General features: G+C 35.1%; 1 protein-coding gene across 3 annotated transcripts in view; it reads right to left on the bottom strand.

Moving 5' to 3' along the window:
* Positions 1-5,710: 5,710 nt before the first annotated feature.
* Positions 5,711-16,155, bottom strand: part of USP10 (ubiquitin specific peptidase 10) — an 83,868-nt gene continuing 73,423 nt past the window's right edge. For all 3 annotated transcript variants that reach the window (XM_044663203.1, XM_044663202.1, XM_044663201.1), the window contains 6 exons: positions 15,497-15,596; positions 14,453-14,627; positions 13,620-13,785; positions 10,409-10,553; positions 8,533-8,598; positions 5,711-6,777 (listed from right to left, as the gene is read on the bottom strand). In XM_044663203.1, coding sequence (XP_044519138.1) covers positions 6,590-6,777; positions 8,533-8,598; positions 10,409-10,553; positions 13,620-13,785; positions 14,453-14,627; positions 15,497-15,596 — 840 coding nt within the window. In that variant the 3' untranslated portion in view covers positions 5,711-6,589. The remainder of the gene's footprint in view (positions 6,778-8,532; positions 8,599-10,408; positions 10,554-13,619; positions 13,786-14,452; positions 14,628-15,496; positions 15,597-16,155) is intronic.

Genomic DNA, 16,155 nt, shown 5'->3' on the forward strand with positions numbered 1-16,155 from the left:
CAAGATGATCTTCTAGTCCAAGTGTCAAACTAAAGCAGTGACCCCAAAACTTCCCCCTTGCTGGCTTTAGCCAGATTACAATAAAATTGGGAAATGTTTAACAAAATAAATAAAATTACAATATAGATTTTGTGTGATTTTCTAAGTCCCGAGTAGGGATGCCCTCCTATTTGAATTTGATTCCCTTGTTCTAGTCTACCCTTCCCTGAACTAAAATTCTAAGTCTGATATATACTAATGTGGAAAGTTCCATCATGAATTGGAAAGGGTCACCTAATTCAGCCCCTAATAACCCCCAATTTTGCAGACAAAAAAAAAAAAAAAATCAAGGACTACAGAGGGCTGTGACTGGACAGAATCATAAGGCCATAGATAGGTATCTGGAAAGGGTCTCAGACATCATGTAACCCTAACTCATTTTAAACTTGAGGCAACTGAAGTTGGGGGAGGTAAAAAAAAAAAAAAGTTTCAGATACTAAGTGGCAAATCCAATTTTTAATTTACTTTTTCTAACTCCAACTGCAACATTCCACGGTGCCTTATCATGTCACCTTTTTAACCCTTACTTTCCTCAACTGTAAAATGGGAATACTAGCCGAACTACTTACCTCACTGGGTCAGTGTGTTAAAGTACTATATAAAGAGGCGAATAAATAAGCTAGTAGTACCACCTCATAAATTAAACCCAGCAGCCAAGATAATTTAAATAACTTTAATGTCAATACAATGACTTAAAATAAAACCTGGAATTTGATTGCATGGACATTTTGAGCTATAAAAGATCATTCTGACAAAATACTATATTTAGCAAATAAGCAGTTGGCTAGTTATCCCCAACCATGATCACAGCACACAAAAGGATTTGATTCAAACAGGACTATAATAGTCTTGGCCCTCAAATGCTAAACAAAATGAGAATTCAAAACTCATATTCCATCCAAAATTAAGTACTTACCATTGTTTTAAATAAGTTCATTTTATTAGAACTGTAGATACACATTCCAAACAAGAGTAGGCTGAGAACGGTTTCATAATTTTAGAGTTTAATTATTAAATCATCTTAGTGGTGGTGATAAAATTTTCCTAGAAAATGTGTTCCTTTTTAAAAGGCTAATCTAGAAGATAATCATGTCTATTTTTTTTAATCTCTGGAAACAAGGTGTTTATGAGGACATTAGGCTCTAAGAATATGTTGTATTGCTAACTTTCTATGATTCATTTTCATCTAATTAGTTTTAAATGCCATGAAATAAAATACAAAACACTTGTTGACTCCACAGTCTAACTTGCCAGGGATGAATTTTTAAAAATGAAAATGCCATGTCACTGTCATTTATAGCCATTTAAGTGCCTTTCAATGATAAGCAGTTATGTCTGCTAAAATGTCCCTTGTGCCCTCAACATGATTTCAGCTAACATTTCTATGTTCATGAACTCAACCCAAAAGAATGCATCGTAGGGAGGGGTAGAGCCATTTACTGCACAGAGGAGGAAATTGGGGGCAACTGAAGTGACTTGCCCAAGGCCACAGGTAGAGTAACAAAGCTGGGATTTGAATTTAGGTCTATGGACTTCAAATTTCATGGCCTCTTTCTATTCTATTACCCTCCACCAGGCACTGAGGCAGTGTATGCTAGAAAGAGCACTGGACTGGAAAGCAAGAAACAAGGATAATCTTCTATTAACCTTGTAGTCTGCAGACTTTCACCTTTTAACCTGTTTTTGTGATCCGTAAAATGGGAGTGATGATTATATTAACTCAAGAGTTGTGTGAGAAGCAGCACTAAATAAGAATCATTCCTTTTCACCTCTGGGTCCATTTCATTAGTAAAATAAAGCACTACATGATCTCTAAATCTCTTAGCTATGGTGAATTGTCTCCCTTCTTATCCTCAAAGATAAATTGTTACATTTTCCAATCCGTTTATTATGTTTACTGACAATTATATATAATGCCCCCAAGGAAATATTAAATAATTATCTAATTGATAAATATGCCAATACAGTAATAATTTGCTAATAGGGATGAAAGTAAACTACACATCCTCCAAAACACATGAATATTCAGTCAAATTAGTAGAAAATCAAATAGGCAAACCCATTTGCAGCCAACAACAGGCAAGTCAAACCAAACCAAAGCACCAGTTGATTGAATTTTTCTCTTTTCAATTGGTTGAGGTGGCATAAAGCAGAAAGAGCCCATAGGAGTTACATATTTTGGTTTCATTGCAGCTTCAACGATATAATAGTTTCCTTCAGCTCTTACAATAATGGGCAATTAAGACTGATTTCAAATAGTTTCAATTAACTATAAAATATTTTACTATTAAACCCTCTACCTTACTAGGTATACAAATTTTTCCTAAACCAATGGAAACATAAATCTGTCACTCATTCATTTTCATCAGTAGCCATGTATTGTCATAATAATGTAGTCAGCAACTGATACAGAACAAAAAAAGAGTGTCTCTGCCGCTGTGGAAATGACAACAAAAAAAACTTGATTCTACTGAACGTGACAGATAGGTGGAAAAGAGCCCCTATGCACAAGTGTGGAGGTTAGCCTTTAAAAACAAACAACTTCTGAGCCCAGCCTCTCCTAGAAAATAAATAAGATGTATTTTATTTGTTTTGTGAGCTGACAAAAATTCCCACTTAATTTCACTTCATCATAAGTATTTCACTACAGATTAGAACAATACTGCAAAAAACACTAAAATGCCTTTTCAGCAAACATTTAAACACTAAAGGACAATGTATCAAATGCAGTTTAAGATCCCTTTGCACTCATACTGGGAGTCATGAAAAACTACAATAGAAGGTACTACTGTGGGAATGCAACTAATCTTTTGAGCACAAAACAAAGAATATAAAGAGGTCTACACTAGGTAAATAATTCCCTTCTGGGATCCTATAGTTTTTTGTCTAGATCTGCTGGCAAGGAGGCTGAAATTCTTTCAAGTACCTGGACATATAAACCAGTGGCTCAAACTTTCTGGTCTCAGGACCTTTTTATATATTTGAAAATTCAAGACTCCAAAAAGCTTTCTGTGGGTTATCAATACTTACCATATTACAAATGAAAATACTAGTATTATTATCAATAGTTTTAAACCTTGATTATCTCCATGAAAGGGTCTCAAGGATCCCAGGTTCCCTCAGACCACATTTTGAGGACTATGGTATAAACTGTTAACAATCCACTGGGGTGCCCCACGGCTAGAGGTAGCATAGTGGATAGAATGCCATAATGTCAGGACCTGGATTTAAATCTGTCCTCAGACTTAACCCCAATTACCTGGCTCTTGCTGCTGATGTCCCAAAATTGACACTAAAACATAGAAGGTAAGAGTTTAAAAAAAAACTATCCATTGGGCAATCAACTCCTGATCATGTTAGCCAATTACCTACACTAGCATTAGTTTGTGACTAATTCTTACTTCCAAACTACCTGTTCAAAAGTTATCTCTAAATCGTGTGAGCTTGTTAGTAACTGTATGCAGATACAGAATAAAAGTTAATTTCATTATCAGGATGACCAAGAAAAGCATATTTAGTTCTAAAAAACATAATGGATTCCAAAGTTAACTACTTTTAAAATTAGCAACCATTTTGCTGCCTCTATTAGCTGAATGATCCAGAACTTTTTAAAAACCCCAAATCAGCATTTCAAACAAAAAATAAATAACCTAAGGGATGGATATTAATACAATCCAGATCACTAGCAGAAAGGAAATAATTTCCAAACTCCTATTAAACATTTAGCCTTCTTTCTCTTTGGGAAAAGACATTCTAGGCAGGAAACTAGAAAAGTTAGCCTGCCGATTACAAATGGGCTAACTGAACGTCCAAATGCATTCAGTGAGGGCAACGATTCTAAAGACGTTATTTAGAAGTTGGTCATAATGCTTGAAATTTTTTAATTCACTACTCTCAAATTTCCAACATTTTCCCTTTTTTTTTTTTTTCAGAGAAAATAACATTTAGCATTTTATAACCAAAACTGGAGTAGTGGTAATACCTTAGGGTATAATTTTTACATTTAAATGTATTTGATAAGGCCTCTTATTAGAACTATTTCTGCATGCACACATTGCAAAAATAATGGTTATGATTCATTTAGGATTATTCAATAGCCAGCTAAAGTTTAGGAATTATTGAAGGATAGTCACATGAGTGGAAGCTCAGAAGGGACAACAATAAATAAAGCCAGAGAAAACAACTGCAATGCTGAGGTGAAGGGATAAGAATAAGCCTCACATTACAAAGATGAACTGCACTCTATACTACCATATCTATAAGAAGCAGATTGAACTGACAGTAGAACTGAATTTGTGGTTTAATGAGGTGCTTCAAAATTGAATTTTACATGATCTTTGTTATTGCTGGTGTGGCTTTACTTACAAATAATTTGGCTTCTAAACATCACATAATTCTTAACAGAACTGGACACAGCCTAATTTTTAATTCAGGGAAGAAAACCAGAGCTGGCTACAAGTATTGAATCTGACTTGTAGTTGCCCACAAAAAAAATTTTTTTAAATGAGAACAGGATCTCTACACCAGTGCTATCAAATTCAAATATAATAGTGTATATATAAGGAGCTCCGTAAGGCCAAATATTGACTTGGTTCTAAAATATAATGTTAGCTACATTTTGCTGCATTATATTTTGCTAAATATTTCCCATTTACATTTTAATATGGTTGGAATATTTTCAGGTCAGATGTCTGACACCAGACTATAATTAGAAACAACATGAGATAATCACAAAGGACTAGTGAGGCTTTGATACAAAGAAAGGAAAAGGGGGGTATTGAAGAGGAAGGAAGGGAGGGAGGGAGGAAGGGGAAGGGGGAGGGGAGGGGAGAGTTGAGTTCAGACTATGGTCCAACAAGCTGCTGACTGCTAATGGTGTTCTGTCACAGATGGTGACACATCACCATTGTGTTCATCTTCATCTGTATTCCCCTAACTACTACTTGATGGTGAATCAGGGTTTAATCTCACCTATATGGCTCCACTTTGATAAGGATAAATAATATATAAATAGCACTGTTGAGTAAAAAAAAAAAAATGTAGATTTTGTAATCACTTTATTAACACTCTTTTGTGTCTTCAAAGTTGTCCAAATCACTATAGTCAGAGTAAAAAGTACTGTCCAAACTCTAATTAGGTTTTCAGAAAAAAAATAAGAAATAGGATCTAATATTTACTGTGTGACCTTGGGAAAGTTACTTAACTTTTTGGTCTATTTTTCTGTCTGTAAAATGAGAAGAGTACTTTTACTATCTATACTTCATAAAAAGTTTAATGGTGAAAAGTATCTCATAACTTCAAAGCAATAAAGTGTTACTATTAATTAGATCAAATCATTTTAACAATAAGATATATATACAATTCTCAAAATGAATCTCCTAATACTAAGGTAGACATGTAGGTGGTGCCAGAATATGGGGCTTGAATCAGGAAGATGTCCTCCTGAGTTCAAAGCAGTCCCCAGACACTTAATAACCTTGAGCAAATCACTTCATCCTATTTACCTTAGTTTCCTCACCTGTAAAATGAACTGAAGAAAGAGACAACAAACCACTCCAGTATGTTTGCCAAGAAAGTCCCAAATGGGATGATTAAGAGTAGGACACAACTAAAAAATGATTCGACAACAATACTGCGGAAAGGCGCTTATATTTAAAGAAACACGCACCTCTTTAAACCAACTTTGTGATTTTTATTGATGGGCGACAACTTTATATTCCTAGATATCACTAAACTGTGTACAATTAGAAACTCAACATTAGAGAAGAGCAGACAGCAAAATTAAACAAAGCAGACAAAAGAAATATCAACCTTCATTATTTTGCCCATTTTAAAATCTTGTGTACACAGAAGCATAAATGCAGTTTGAAATCTTTAATAGCAATAAAGTTACAATCACCCATCTATTTAGTCTAACATTTTAACTCCAAATATTTGATCTGCAATGTATACTTCAGCAGTTTCCCATCGCATAATTATTAAAATTTTTTTTTCCTATTTAGAACCAGCAACTTATTTTTTGTTCTTTCTGTACATTTTCTTTTTAAAGTAAGAACTCTTTCTCCTCTAAGAACTGGCTCATATTTTTTCCTTTATCAAAAACTAAAGGGGGTAGGGAGGAGAAGGTGTTGGATTTTAAAAAGTTTTTCACTTTTATAAGGAAAGATAAAATTCATTCTCACAGAAATTCACAAGTTGTGTTGCTGGTGCAGGATTTCTTCTACTAGGCAATTAAATTGGGAATCAGATGCAAATCCCCTTTATCATCACAGGAATCAGCATTATTCAGAAATAAAGGGGCTTTTGTATTTTTTTTTTAAATCAAGCAATAGTCTTTCAACCAAATGATTTTGATTTGGAAGTTAAAAATCAACGTAAACTATGCTGTGCACAAACTCCAAGAGTTAGTTTCTTTTCCATTCTATCCCATAGTTGCAAAGGAAAAATAAAGTTTCACTCAAAAGAGCCATTAGAGAGAGGAAAAAAAGTTAGTAAGAGTTGGTATTCTAGAAAGCAGGTATCTTGCACACACAGCACAGAGAAAGAAGTTTTAGAGCAGATCAACTCGGCGATAGTACAGGAGGTAGGCTGTGCGTTCAGCAGAAGGCTTCACCACCTGGTACTGGTTAATCACTTTAACTGCCTGGTCATCAATACGTAACCAGCCATTCAGACCAATCTGGAAGACATCTGTAGTATAATGACCACCAGTTGCACTGTTTCCGTGATGATAGACCACTGTAAGAGAGACAGATTGATGAGCTTTATAGCATTTCTGATTTAAATCAAGCACATTTAAGAAAGAAAATAAGTGTGACAAAAATTTCTCAATTTATAAACCTTTCAACAGTGTAAAAGTAGACAAAGAATAAAAATTCTGCCCTAAGGCTTTCTGACTCAAAACCAAGAATCCTTAGTTAATGAACTATGATGTCTACTATTTGTACTAATATTTCATTACTAATACATTCACTAAGAGAGGACATTCTCCTCCCCTTTCTCAAAAATTAAAACACACACACTAATGCATAAAACAGCAGCTAATAGTAGAAAAAATGTTGGATTTGGAGTTTTGAAGCTCTTGCTATTTTTAGATGTTTGTTCATCTGGACAGAGGATTGATGTAGATGACTTTTAAGGTCTCTTCCAGCTCTGAACCTAACTAATTTTTTTTTTAAGCCAGAGTATTTAAGTAGGGATTTTTATCCTTGATCACAAATCCTTAAGAATAAACAGTCATATAAAAATGTTAGCCAGTGACATGACTGGGATGAGAAAAGGGCACACAGAACTCTGGCTTAATCCATTGCTATTTAGTTGGTATGTTACTTAGTAATAAGAATCTTCACCATTATCAGATTCCATCTATAACTGCAACTACTGCTATGAATCACTTACAAATCAAGCCTAGGACAGTGAACTCAAATGCTAAAAAGTGCTGTGCTCAGCCAGTCAAGGTCATGGTAAAAAGCTGTCTCTCACACTTTGTCCTAAGGCCTCAGATCAGGTTAAATACACCACCAAGGACAGGTCAGCTCTTTCTACAAACAGGAATTAGTCAGAAGTGGGACTAAACAAGAACATAGATGGCATAGCAAAATCTCAGCAAAATAACAGAGATAAACAACTCTGAAGTACATCAATTCACACAGACATACACAATGGGCAACATGTTTCAAAGTCATGCTGGCCTGCAGAATGAACAAGTACTATTACTTCTCTATACTATGAAAGCACATTCAAATTCAGATATCTTTGGTTTTTAGGTCAGTTTAGAAACTTTTCGGGGTGTTTTTCTGTTCTTGTGTTTTTGCCTTAACTTGATAGTATATCCTGATATCAGATATGGTGAAGGGAACTACAACTTGGGTCAGGATGGAATAAAATTTTGCTCAGTCCATCACTAACTAATGTCTACAACTTCCCACACTCGCACCATGCTGTCTGCTTTCTGACCGTAATCCTCATCCTTTCCCCCTGGAACCATGGAGTCCTCCTCCTCTGGGTTTCCCAAAGGCAAGAGGTGAAATCTTGCCTTTTCTTGTACAATCCAAGCCTCCACATTACTTCTTAGCTTCACTACACCTCACTAGGCATGTGTATCTACCTCCATTCATTACTTCCTACCATCTCTACTCGTCTTACCTTACCTCACCAGAAGATAAGCTCTTTGACAGTGGGGATCACCTTACTTCCTGTAACCTCAGTACTTAATATAGAATCTGGCACACAGTAATAGCTTATTATCTATCCATCCATCCTAGAGGTAAAGCATTTGTTCCCCTGAAATTTCATCTCTACAGATGTCCCTCACCCCACAAAAAATAACTATAATTATCTTTTCAAATGACCAAAAAAACCTATAATTTTGAGATGACTCCTATTTTGGAACTAGCCCAGGGAATTATCAGGTTTTTAGGCCAAGAATAATTGATTTAGTGATTCCTTAACAGAATAAATATACTGTTGAAAATATTACACGAAATTGCATACCTGCAAAAAGTCGATAGTTTCTGTGGCCTTTAAAATTTTTGTTTTTTACACCTGGAGAAAGCAGCTCTGAAAAACAAAAAACCAGCAGTTCTAAGGCAATGAAGATTTCAAACCACTGCAAGTAATAGTAGAAATTCATCAAGATACCAAAATAATATAAGAAACCCCAAAGTCTACTCAAAAACACCCTGTAAAATATTTTGAATGGCTTAAGAATTGAGCTGTGAACTAAAAGTATACCATACAGTAATAGCAGAATTTTTAAAAACTGTTATCAGTTAACTAACACCTCAAAAAACAAGTACTACATGAAGTCTATGCTAGAAAAACTTATAGATCTGTCCCCTTGAGAACAGCTGTTCAGACTGTCAGCCAAAGGAGATGCAATTTTAGAAATTGTACTCATGTCCTTTAAATCAGAGATCATAAAGCAAACCTGCTTTCTGAGTCTCCCTTAGGACTCCCCAGTAAAAGCAGCCTTCCCCCAACTGCCCCTAAAAGTAGTATTAAGTCTAACACATCAATTAGGTTTATTGAGAATCATACTTAACCTGTTTGCTAGAAATTATGTAAAAAATAACGTGCTGAAATTTTCGGCTGCCCACTTCTCTAAGTTTGGAAGGGGACATTGTTCAGCTTATATTATTTCCAACTTTTGTCTACTGGTTAAATGACCGCAAAATAACTCCAGATTTACATTTGTATGCTTTTTCAATTATTCCAATATTTACCTGGATCACCTTTAGATTTGTATAACCCTACTCAAATTTTAATTCTGAGAAATACGCATCTTGTAGATTTTCCTGACTGTTTTCTAGATGTATATTTCTTAGCTAAAGGTGTCATCAGGGCAACCCTAACAACTTTGTATTTTCTTAAGATGTCTTTCAAAATGCATGGGATCCAACAAATGTTTATTTTGATACATGGATTAAAATTTCAAGGTTTGTCAATATAGCTTCACTCCATGAAAGAGCCCCAAGGACAGATCCCAGTTAGTCAGAACACACTATTCCTCTTTAGACCTTAACAGGCTGGCTTTATGAACAAATATGACTAACTCTTCAATGATGAGTTAGTCCAACCTTGGGGAGTCTAATTCTCTCCAATGGAACACCCAAACTGGAAGCTTTTTGAGCTTGGTAGGAGCAAGTAAAGCTTAAACCACTGGCATAGCTTTCAAGAACCCCAGGTAATCCAAATCATGAGTCTTGAGAATAAAACTTCAATGGGAGAAGGGGGGGTGGGGGGGAAACACAGGACACTTGGGCATATCAAATAACCACTACAAAAATGTATCCAAAAATTGAAAATTACTAAATTCTATGTTTAATGGCTATAGTAAAAAAAAAAAAAAAAAAAAAAAAAACATTAAAAAATGAATGATAATACACAGAGTTAAAGTACACTTGCAACTTTTCTTCAACTTAATTGTCACCAAAGTAAAGTAAGGAAAATAAGAGTGGCATGATAGTTTCATAAAGACTTGAGTTTTCAGTTTTTTAAATGAGAAAATACATAATCACAATAAAAAGTAATATCATTATGAACAGTAATTCTGTAATCTAATTTTGCATTTTTTCAAAGCCAAGACAAAATGAAGACTGGTTTACCAACTTAAAATTTCCTCTTTGAAAAAACTTAACACATACCTACCAATGTTCCTCTAGACAATAATATTTATTATTCAAAAATACACATTATTCAATCAGGATGTTCACATAAAAACCTAATGGAATTTTTAAAAAATATAATTTTCTCAATGTTATTAATGAAAGGGTCAAAACCAAGGTCTTAAACCAGTATTTTCAAAATATCCTATCTTTAAAAAAATCCTTAAAAACTTTAAGAAAACGTTTCCCATGTTGAATATTACCTCTGCTAATCTCCAAGTCCACAGGATACTCGATATTCTTGATAAGCTTTTGACATCCACCAGTCTTTTCATACACAAACCGTTTGAGGTGCAGAACAAGAACGGGGGGGAGCTTTTCCAGGGTCACTCTCCGACTAATCTCAACCTAAGATACAGAGGGCACATGAATGTGTCGTATCTGTCTGAAAGCAGAAGACAACCTGTTTGCCAACTAATCCCTCATCTCCTAGAACTGTCCCCTTTGAAAAGAGGTGGGAAACAATCCTTCCATGTGCTAGAGTAGCCCGTAAAGAGATGGAAACTGAAACCAAAGGGCATCGTAGAGTGACTGACAAGTCTACTTCCATGCTTCCATGATCTGCTCTCACTAGAGTGGACTGTCCTCTCCCCTAACCTCCCAGACCTTATGACACAGGGTCAGTCTCATAGCATTACTACTTCTGAAGAATTCCTCACCCTCCTGCCAACCTGGGGGTGGATATAAAAATAGAGCAAGGTGGGCCCTTAGATGACACTATTAAAGATTTAATTTTCTCTGTTCTCAATTGCAGAGTTTTTCCAGAAGTCCATATGCCACTAGTCCTTTGGACTCTGACTTCAGGTAGAGCCAAAAGAACAGTACAATTACAGACAAATGGAAGAGTTACACTGGGGGAGGAGCATTTCCACAGGATAAAATACTGGAAGGTGAATCTTTTTCTTTTTAAAAGTGGACCTGTGACCTGACTGCTCTAAGGAGCTTCCAATGGGTTCCTATCACCTATTCTGAAACTTGTGATCCTGGAACTTTACTGGGAACCCTCAAGGAATTTCAGTGACTTGCCTAGAGTCACAGGTCATAGGGAGGGCATGACTCTTGAGATCAGTCTTCTGAATAGTAAAACATGTTGCTTCTCATAAACAACTACAATTGTAAATAAGAACAAATGGTGATCAAATGGTGATCAAATGGAGGTAGGAGATATGTATTGTGAGTAAGGAAGCTTGGACAGTCATGGCTCTGCCATCAATGCATGTGGATCTTGGGTGGTCACTCCTTGGGTTTCAATTTTTTTCTCTGTAAAATGAGAGTTAGACTGAATGATCTCTGGGGCCCTACCTGGTACCATACCTTAAAAATCTAAGTCTAACAATGACTGTTGCTTTTACACTTACTTAAGCTAAGTTTCTATCACATTTTTTTCTTTTAAGATACATCTTTTATATTTCAGTAATATTTCTGTATACCTTAACCAATCTGATATTTATTTTTGTATTTTAAATGATTTTACTCCATACATGTGTGTGCACAGTTTCTGCTTAGAGTCATCTAGAAAATTTGCATATAAAAAATTAGATTAAGCTAGGTTTAAAAAAAAAAAAAAAAGGGGGGGGGGGGGGGGGGGTGGAATGCCATGGGATTTTAATAGAGATAAGAGGTAATGTATCCAAGCAAGCTCTGTAAGAATAAAAGGTATAATAATGATGATGCTAATAGCAAGCACTGATGCAGCATTTTAAGATTTGCCAAGTGTTTTGCAAGTATTATCTCATTTGATTCTCACAACAACCTTGGAAGGCAGGTTCAGGTGATAGTATTAGCTCCACTTTACAAATCTGGAAACTGAGATAGAGAGCAGTTTTGTGAGACACTCAGGATCACAAGGCTAGTATCTGAAGTAAGATTTGAACTCAGGTCCTCATAACTCCAGGTCCAACACTCTAGCCACTGCACTACCAGCTGCCATTTAAATACAAAGAATTCAAGAAAACGACACAGAGAAAGGAAATCAAAGATTAAAACTATGAAAGAGTTATTTAATTCAGTTTGGCCAGAGCACAAGTGCTCCAAGGGAAGTGTGAGAAATAAGGCAGAAGAGATAGCTAGGAATCAGTGTAAGAAATCTTAAATGTCAGGATAAGGAGTCTGTAATTTTATCCTGTCATGAAGTACTCAATAAGGAGCTATTTAAAGCAACTATCAAGTAATCAAGTAACTGTATAGGCCACATCACTTAGAAACCACTGTAAAAAGTAGCAGCAATTTTTGTTCAGCAATACAGGTTAAATTATAAATCTCTTTTCTCCCCACTTCCTATTTTTCATATCTTGGAGTGGTCTTTTCTCCCTAAGCTTTACAACTTTAAACTTTGTTACCCTTAGAAGCTTAATTATAAAGTCCAGCCAAGCAATTGATCCTATTTATTCCAAATTAGAAAATGAGAATAGCAATCTCTTTCTGTGTGTCAAATAGAATGAATCTTCACACTCAAAGAACATGGAAAAAAAAATCTTAGGGATCAGTTAGTTCAATTCTTTCAAAATGTTTCCTATTGCTTTTGCCTTTCTGGTTTCATTATCTATTCCCTTTCTTTTGTTCTGTTTTAGCCAAACTGGCCTTCTGAGGTCCTCACCCATGGATTGTATTCTATCTCTGTACCTCTCTAAGCTGGGAATGCACATCCATCTTACTAGTTATTCCTTCAAGATTCCTCTCAAGCAGTACTTTCTTTTTACATGAATGATCCCTCTCACCTCTAATATTCTCAATAGCCTCCCAGTATTTATTCTGTATATACTTAACATATTTTTATCTCTGGTAGAATGTACATTTTCTGAGTAGGAATGACCCTGTCTTTTGTATTTGTAAGGCACTTTGTACCTGGCACATTGTAGGAACTTAACAAATACATGTTGATTGATTTAAATCCAAATGGGGAAGATAATTTGGTCGATGACACACAATACCATGGGATCATTGAATGCTAGGAGTCTAAAACTGAATGCATGCTCAATTCACATGAGTGAAATATTAAATAGTATTACAACGAATCCAAAGAAACCTGAAACCATCAAGTTCAATGATTCTGGTTTACTATTAAATTAGTAACATAATGATTAAATAACTGACAAATTATTGGCAATTCAAGGGGTAGAGGGGGAATAAAATCTAGGGGGTAAAAAAAAAGTAAAAAACAAAAAATTTATCTTAGAATAATAAATTATTTTACATCTCCTGGAAGTCTAATTTTAAAAAATCAATACTGACAGAGATACTTTGAACATAGAGGCAATCTTAGTGTTGTGAAGAGGAGAATGAATCTGGAGATGTGAAATCCAAAGGAAACCAAAGACGTTCATTCAAATTCTTGCTCTGCCAAGTAGAAAACCATCTCCCCCTGCTAGCCCAGAGCTCACTCTCCCTTAAAACCTGTTTTATCTGTTCCATTACCTCTTGCTTGGTTTTTGTGGTATATCCTTGGACAGATTCTCTTGCTACCAGACTTTCCAATGCATCCTGGACTGTATGTATCTTGTCAGACTGGATATCCAACTGCAAGGTAAAAAATGGCTGCAAAGTGGCAGATTCCTTTGAACTCTGCTGGTAAACTACAGATCTAAAGGAATTAAAAGAAAAAAGATTATAGACAATATAATTTTTGCCACTACTGCCTGAAGCTGATCATTAGGGTGAAAATAAGATAAAAATTTGTCTATTTCCAAAGAGCAGCTAACGAAGATCATTCAAAATATAGCATATCATTTACTCCAAGCTGACTCCTACAAACACTTTCAATATACTCCCAGTTTATACCTCTTTCAAAGTTCAACTTTGTAAAAATATTTTGAAAGAAGGTTCATACCTGGGGAACTAAGCAGACAGAGTGCCAGGCCTGGAAACAGAAGGTTCTGGGTATAAATCTGGCCCTCAGATACTTCCTAGTTATGTGACCCTGGACAAGTCACTTTACCCCAACTGCCTAACCTATACTGCTCTTCTGTCTTGAAACTGTTATCAATTCAAGACAAAAGGTAAAGGTTAAAAATAAAGTCAATTTCCTGCAGACAGTATAAAATATTTGGGAGTCTACCTGCCAAGACATGTAAAGCAACCATATGAACACAATTAAAAAACACTCTTCACCAAATAAAGATAGATCTAAACAACTGGAGAAATGCTACTTGTTTGTGGGGAGGCTAAACCAAAATAATAAAAATCATTTTATTTAAATTAACTACCTACCCAGCTGCCCCCCAAATAAATCTTTTTTAAAGGTGTCATACCTTATGTGTCCTCCAAAGATGCCAGTAATTGGAGTCTGAATAAAATCAGCTTGCCGAGTGACTGAAGTTTTATTCCGAGGACCAACCTGTTCCCATTCATCCTCACTACCTTCTCCTTGCCCCTGTTCATCTTCATGTACAGACTGTGCTTCAGGTCCATTGGAAACTGAAAATTCTGAAAGGGAAATAAATATTGTTTAAATTTTCATCTATTAAAAATGTTAGCAAAAATTTTACCTAAAGGTTTCTAATTTAAATTTCAAAAAATTNAGCAAAAATTTTACCTACTTTAAAGGTTTCTAATTTAAATTTCAAAAAATTTAACCAAAATGGGGAGGGGGGGGGGGGGAGAATAGTTGATGTTTCTCAATCAAAAAATTAATCATGTAGAATTTGCATTTAACTTTATGGAAAATTTTTCAGTGTAAATATACATAAAATTTTGTATACAAATAGTACAAATAGGAGGCAGCTGGGTGACTCAGTGGATTGAGAGCCAGGTCTAGAGATGGGAGGTCCTAGGTTCAAATCTGGCCTCGGACACTTCCCAGCTGTGTGACCCTGGGCAAGTCACTTAACCCCCATTGCCTAGCCCTTACTACTCTTCTGTCTTGGAAGCAATACACAGTATTGATTTTAAGGTGGAAGGTAAAAGTTAAAAAAAAAAAGAAGCACAAATAGTTTTACAAAAGCTTTGGAAAGAATGCAATGTGGTGTTCAGCTTTTATTGACATGGGACAATCCCTAACATTACTACCTTATACCTATTTCAAGTCTGTCAATAATGATAACATCATCTTTATGCTTTTTGAAATAATATTTCTTCTCTCAAAATAACTTTCCCTTTGATTTCTTTGTAGGACTAGTTTTTTAGACATGGGCCCATATCTAGGATCGCCAAACATTTTAATAAGTAAAAATTCTTGGTTTTTTTATGGAAGGCAGGAATATTTTGAAAAATAGCCACTAAACCCTTATTTAAAACAATTTTTAGGGAACTTTCTCATGATGGTATCATGACAAAAAGCATTTCAGATTGCCTACTTTCATTATTTGGTAAAAGAAGTTTCTTTAAGTTCAGCATTTCCTCATGTAGTCCATTTAGAATAAATCCTAGATATTCTTCAGCATCTTCCTGTCGACCCTAAAAAGGAAAAATAAAAGACTTGTAAATTAAAAAATATTTACAAGATATGCATCAACTATTCAACCTTCAAAATTTAACAATAACCAATCAATCCCCTTATGGTTAACTATAGGGGATATGTTAACTATGGTTAACATATCCCCTATGGTTAACTAGAATAAAGCAATTGGTAGAGGTGTCAAAAACACGTAGACTGAAACAGATTAAACTGTAAGTAGAAAATATTTAATAAAAATATAAAACCTAGTTAAATTAATAGCCTTCCTTTAATATGTAGCTTGCGAGGATCTTTATTGATTTGAACTTGACACTACCAGAACAGAGTACATAAAGTATAGGCATGAATGATGTTAAGCCAAGAAGGAAATGCTATGGGAGAGCTAGCACAAATTATATACATCCATCAAAAAAATGGTAGAGTGCAATGATACATTACAATGGCTTATCATATTACTTATAATATGAATATAATTCCCACACAAGGCATGAATTTAAATCCCATTTCTGACCCTTCAAATTTCTAGGACCTTGGGTCATCAGATCAACTCTGAGCCTC

This window comes from Gracilinanus agilis, chromosome 2 (assembly GCF_016433145.1).
Source record: "Gracilinanus agilis isolate LMUSP501 chromosome 2, AgileGrace, whole genome shotgun sequence".
NCBI lineage: Eukaryota > Metazoa > Chordata > Mammalia > Didelphimorphia > Didelphidae > Gracilinanus > Gracilinanus agilis.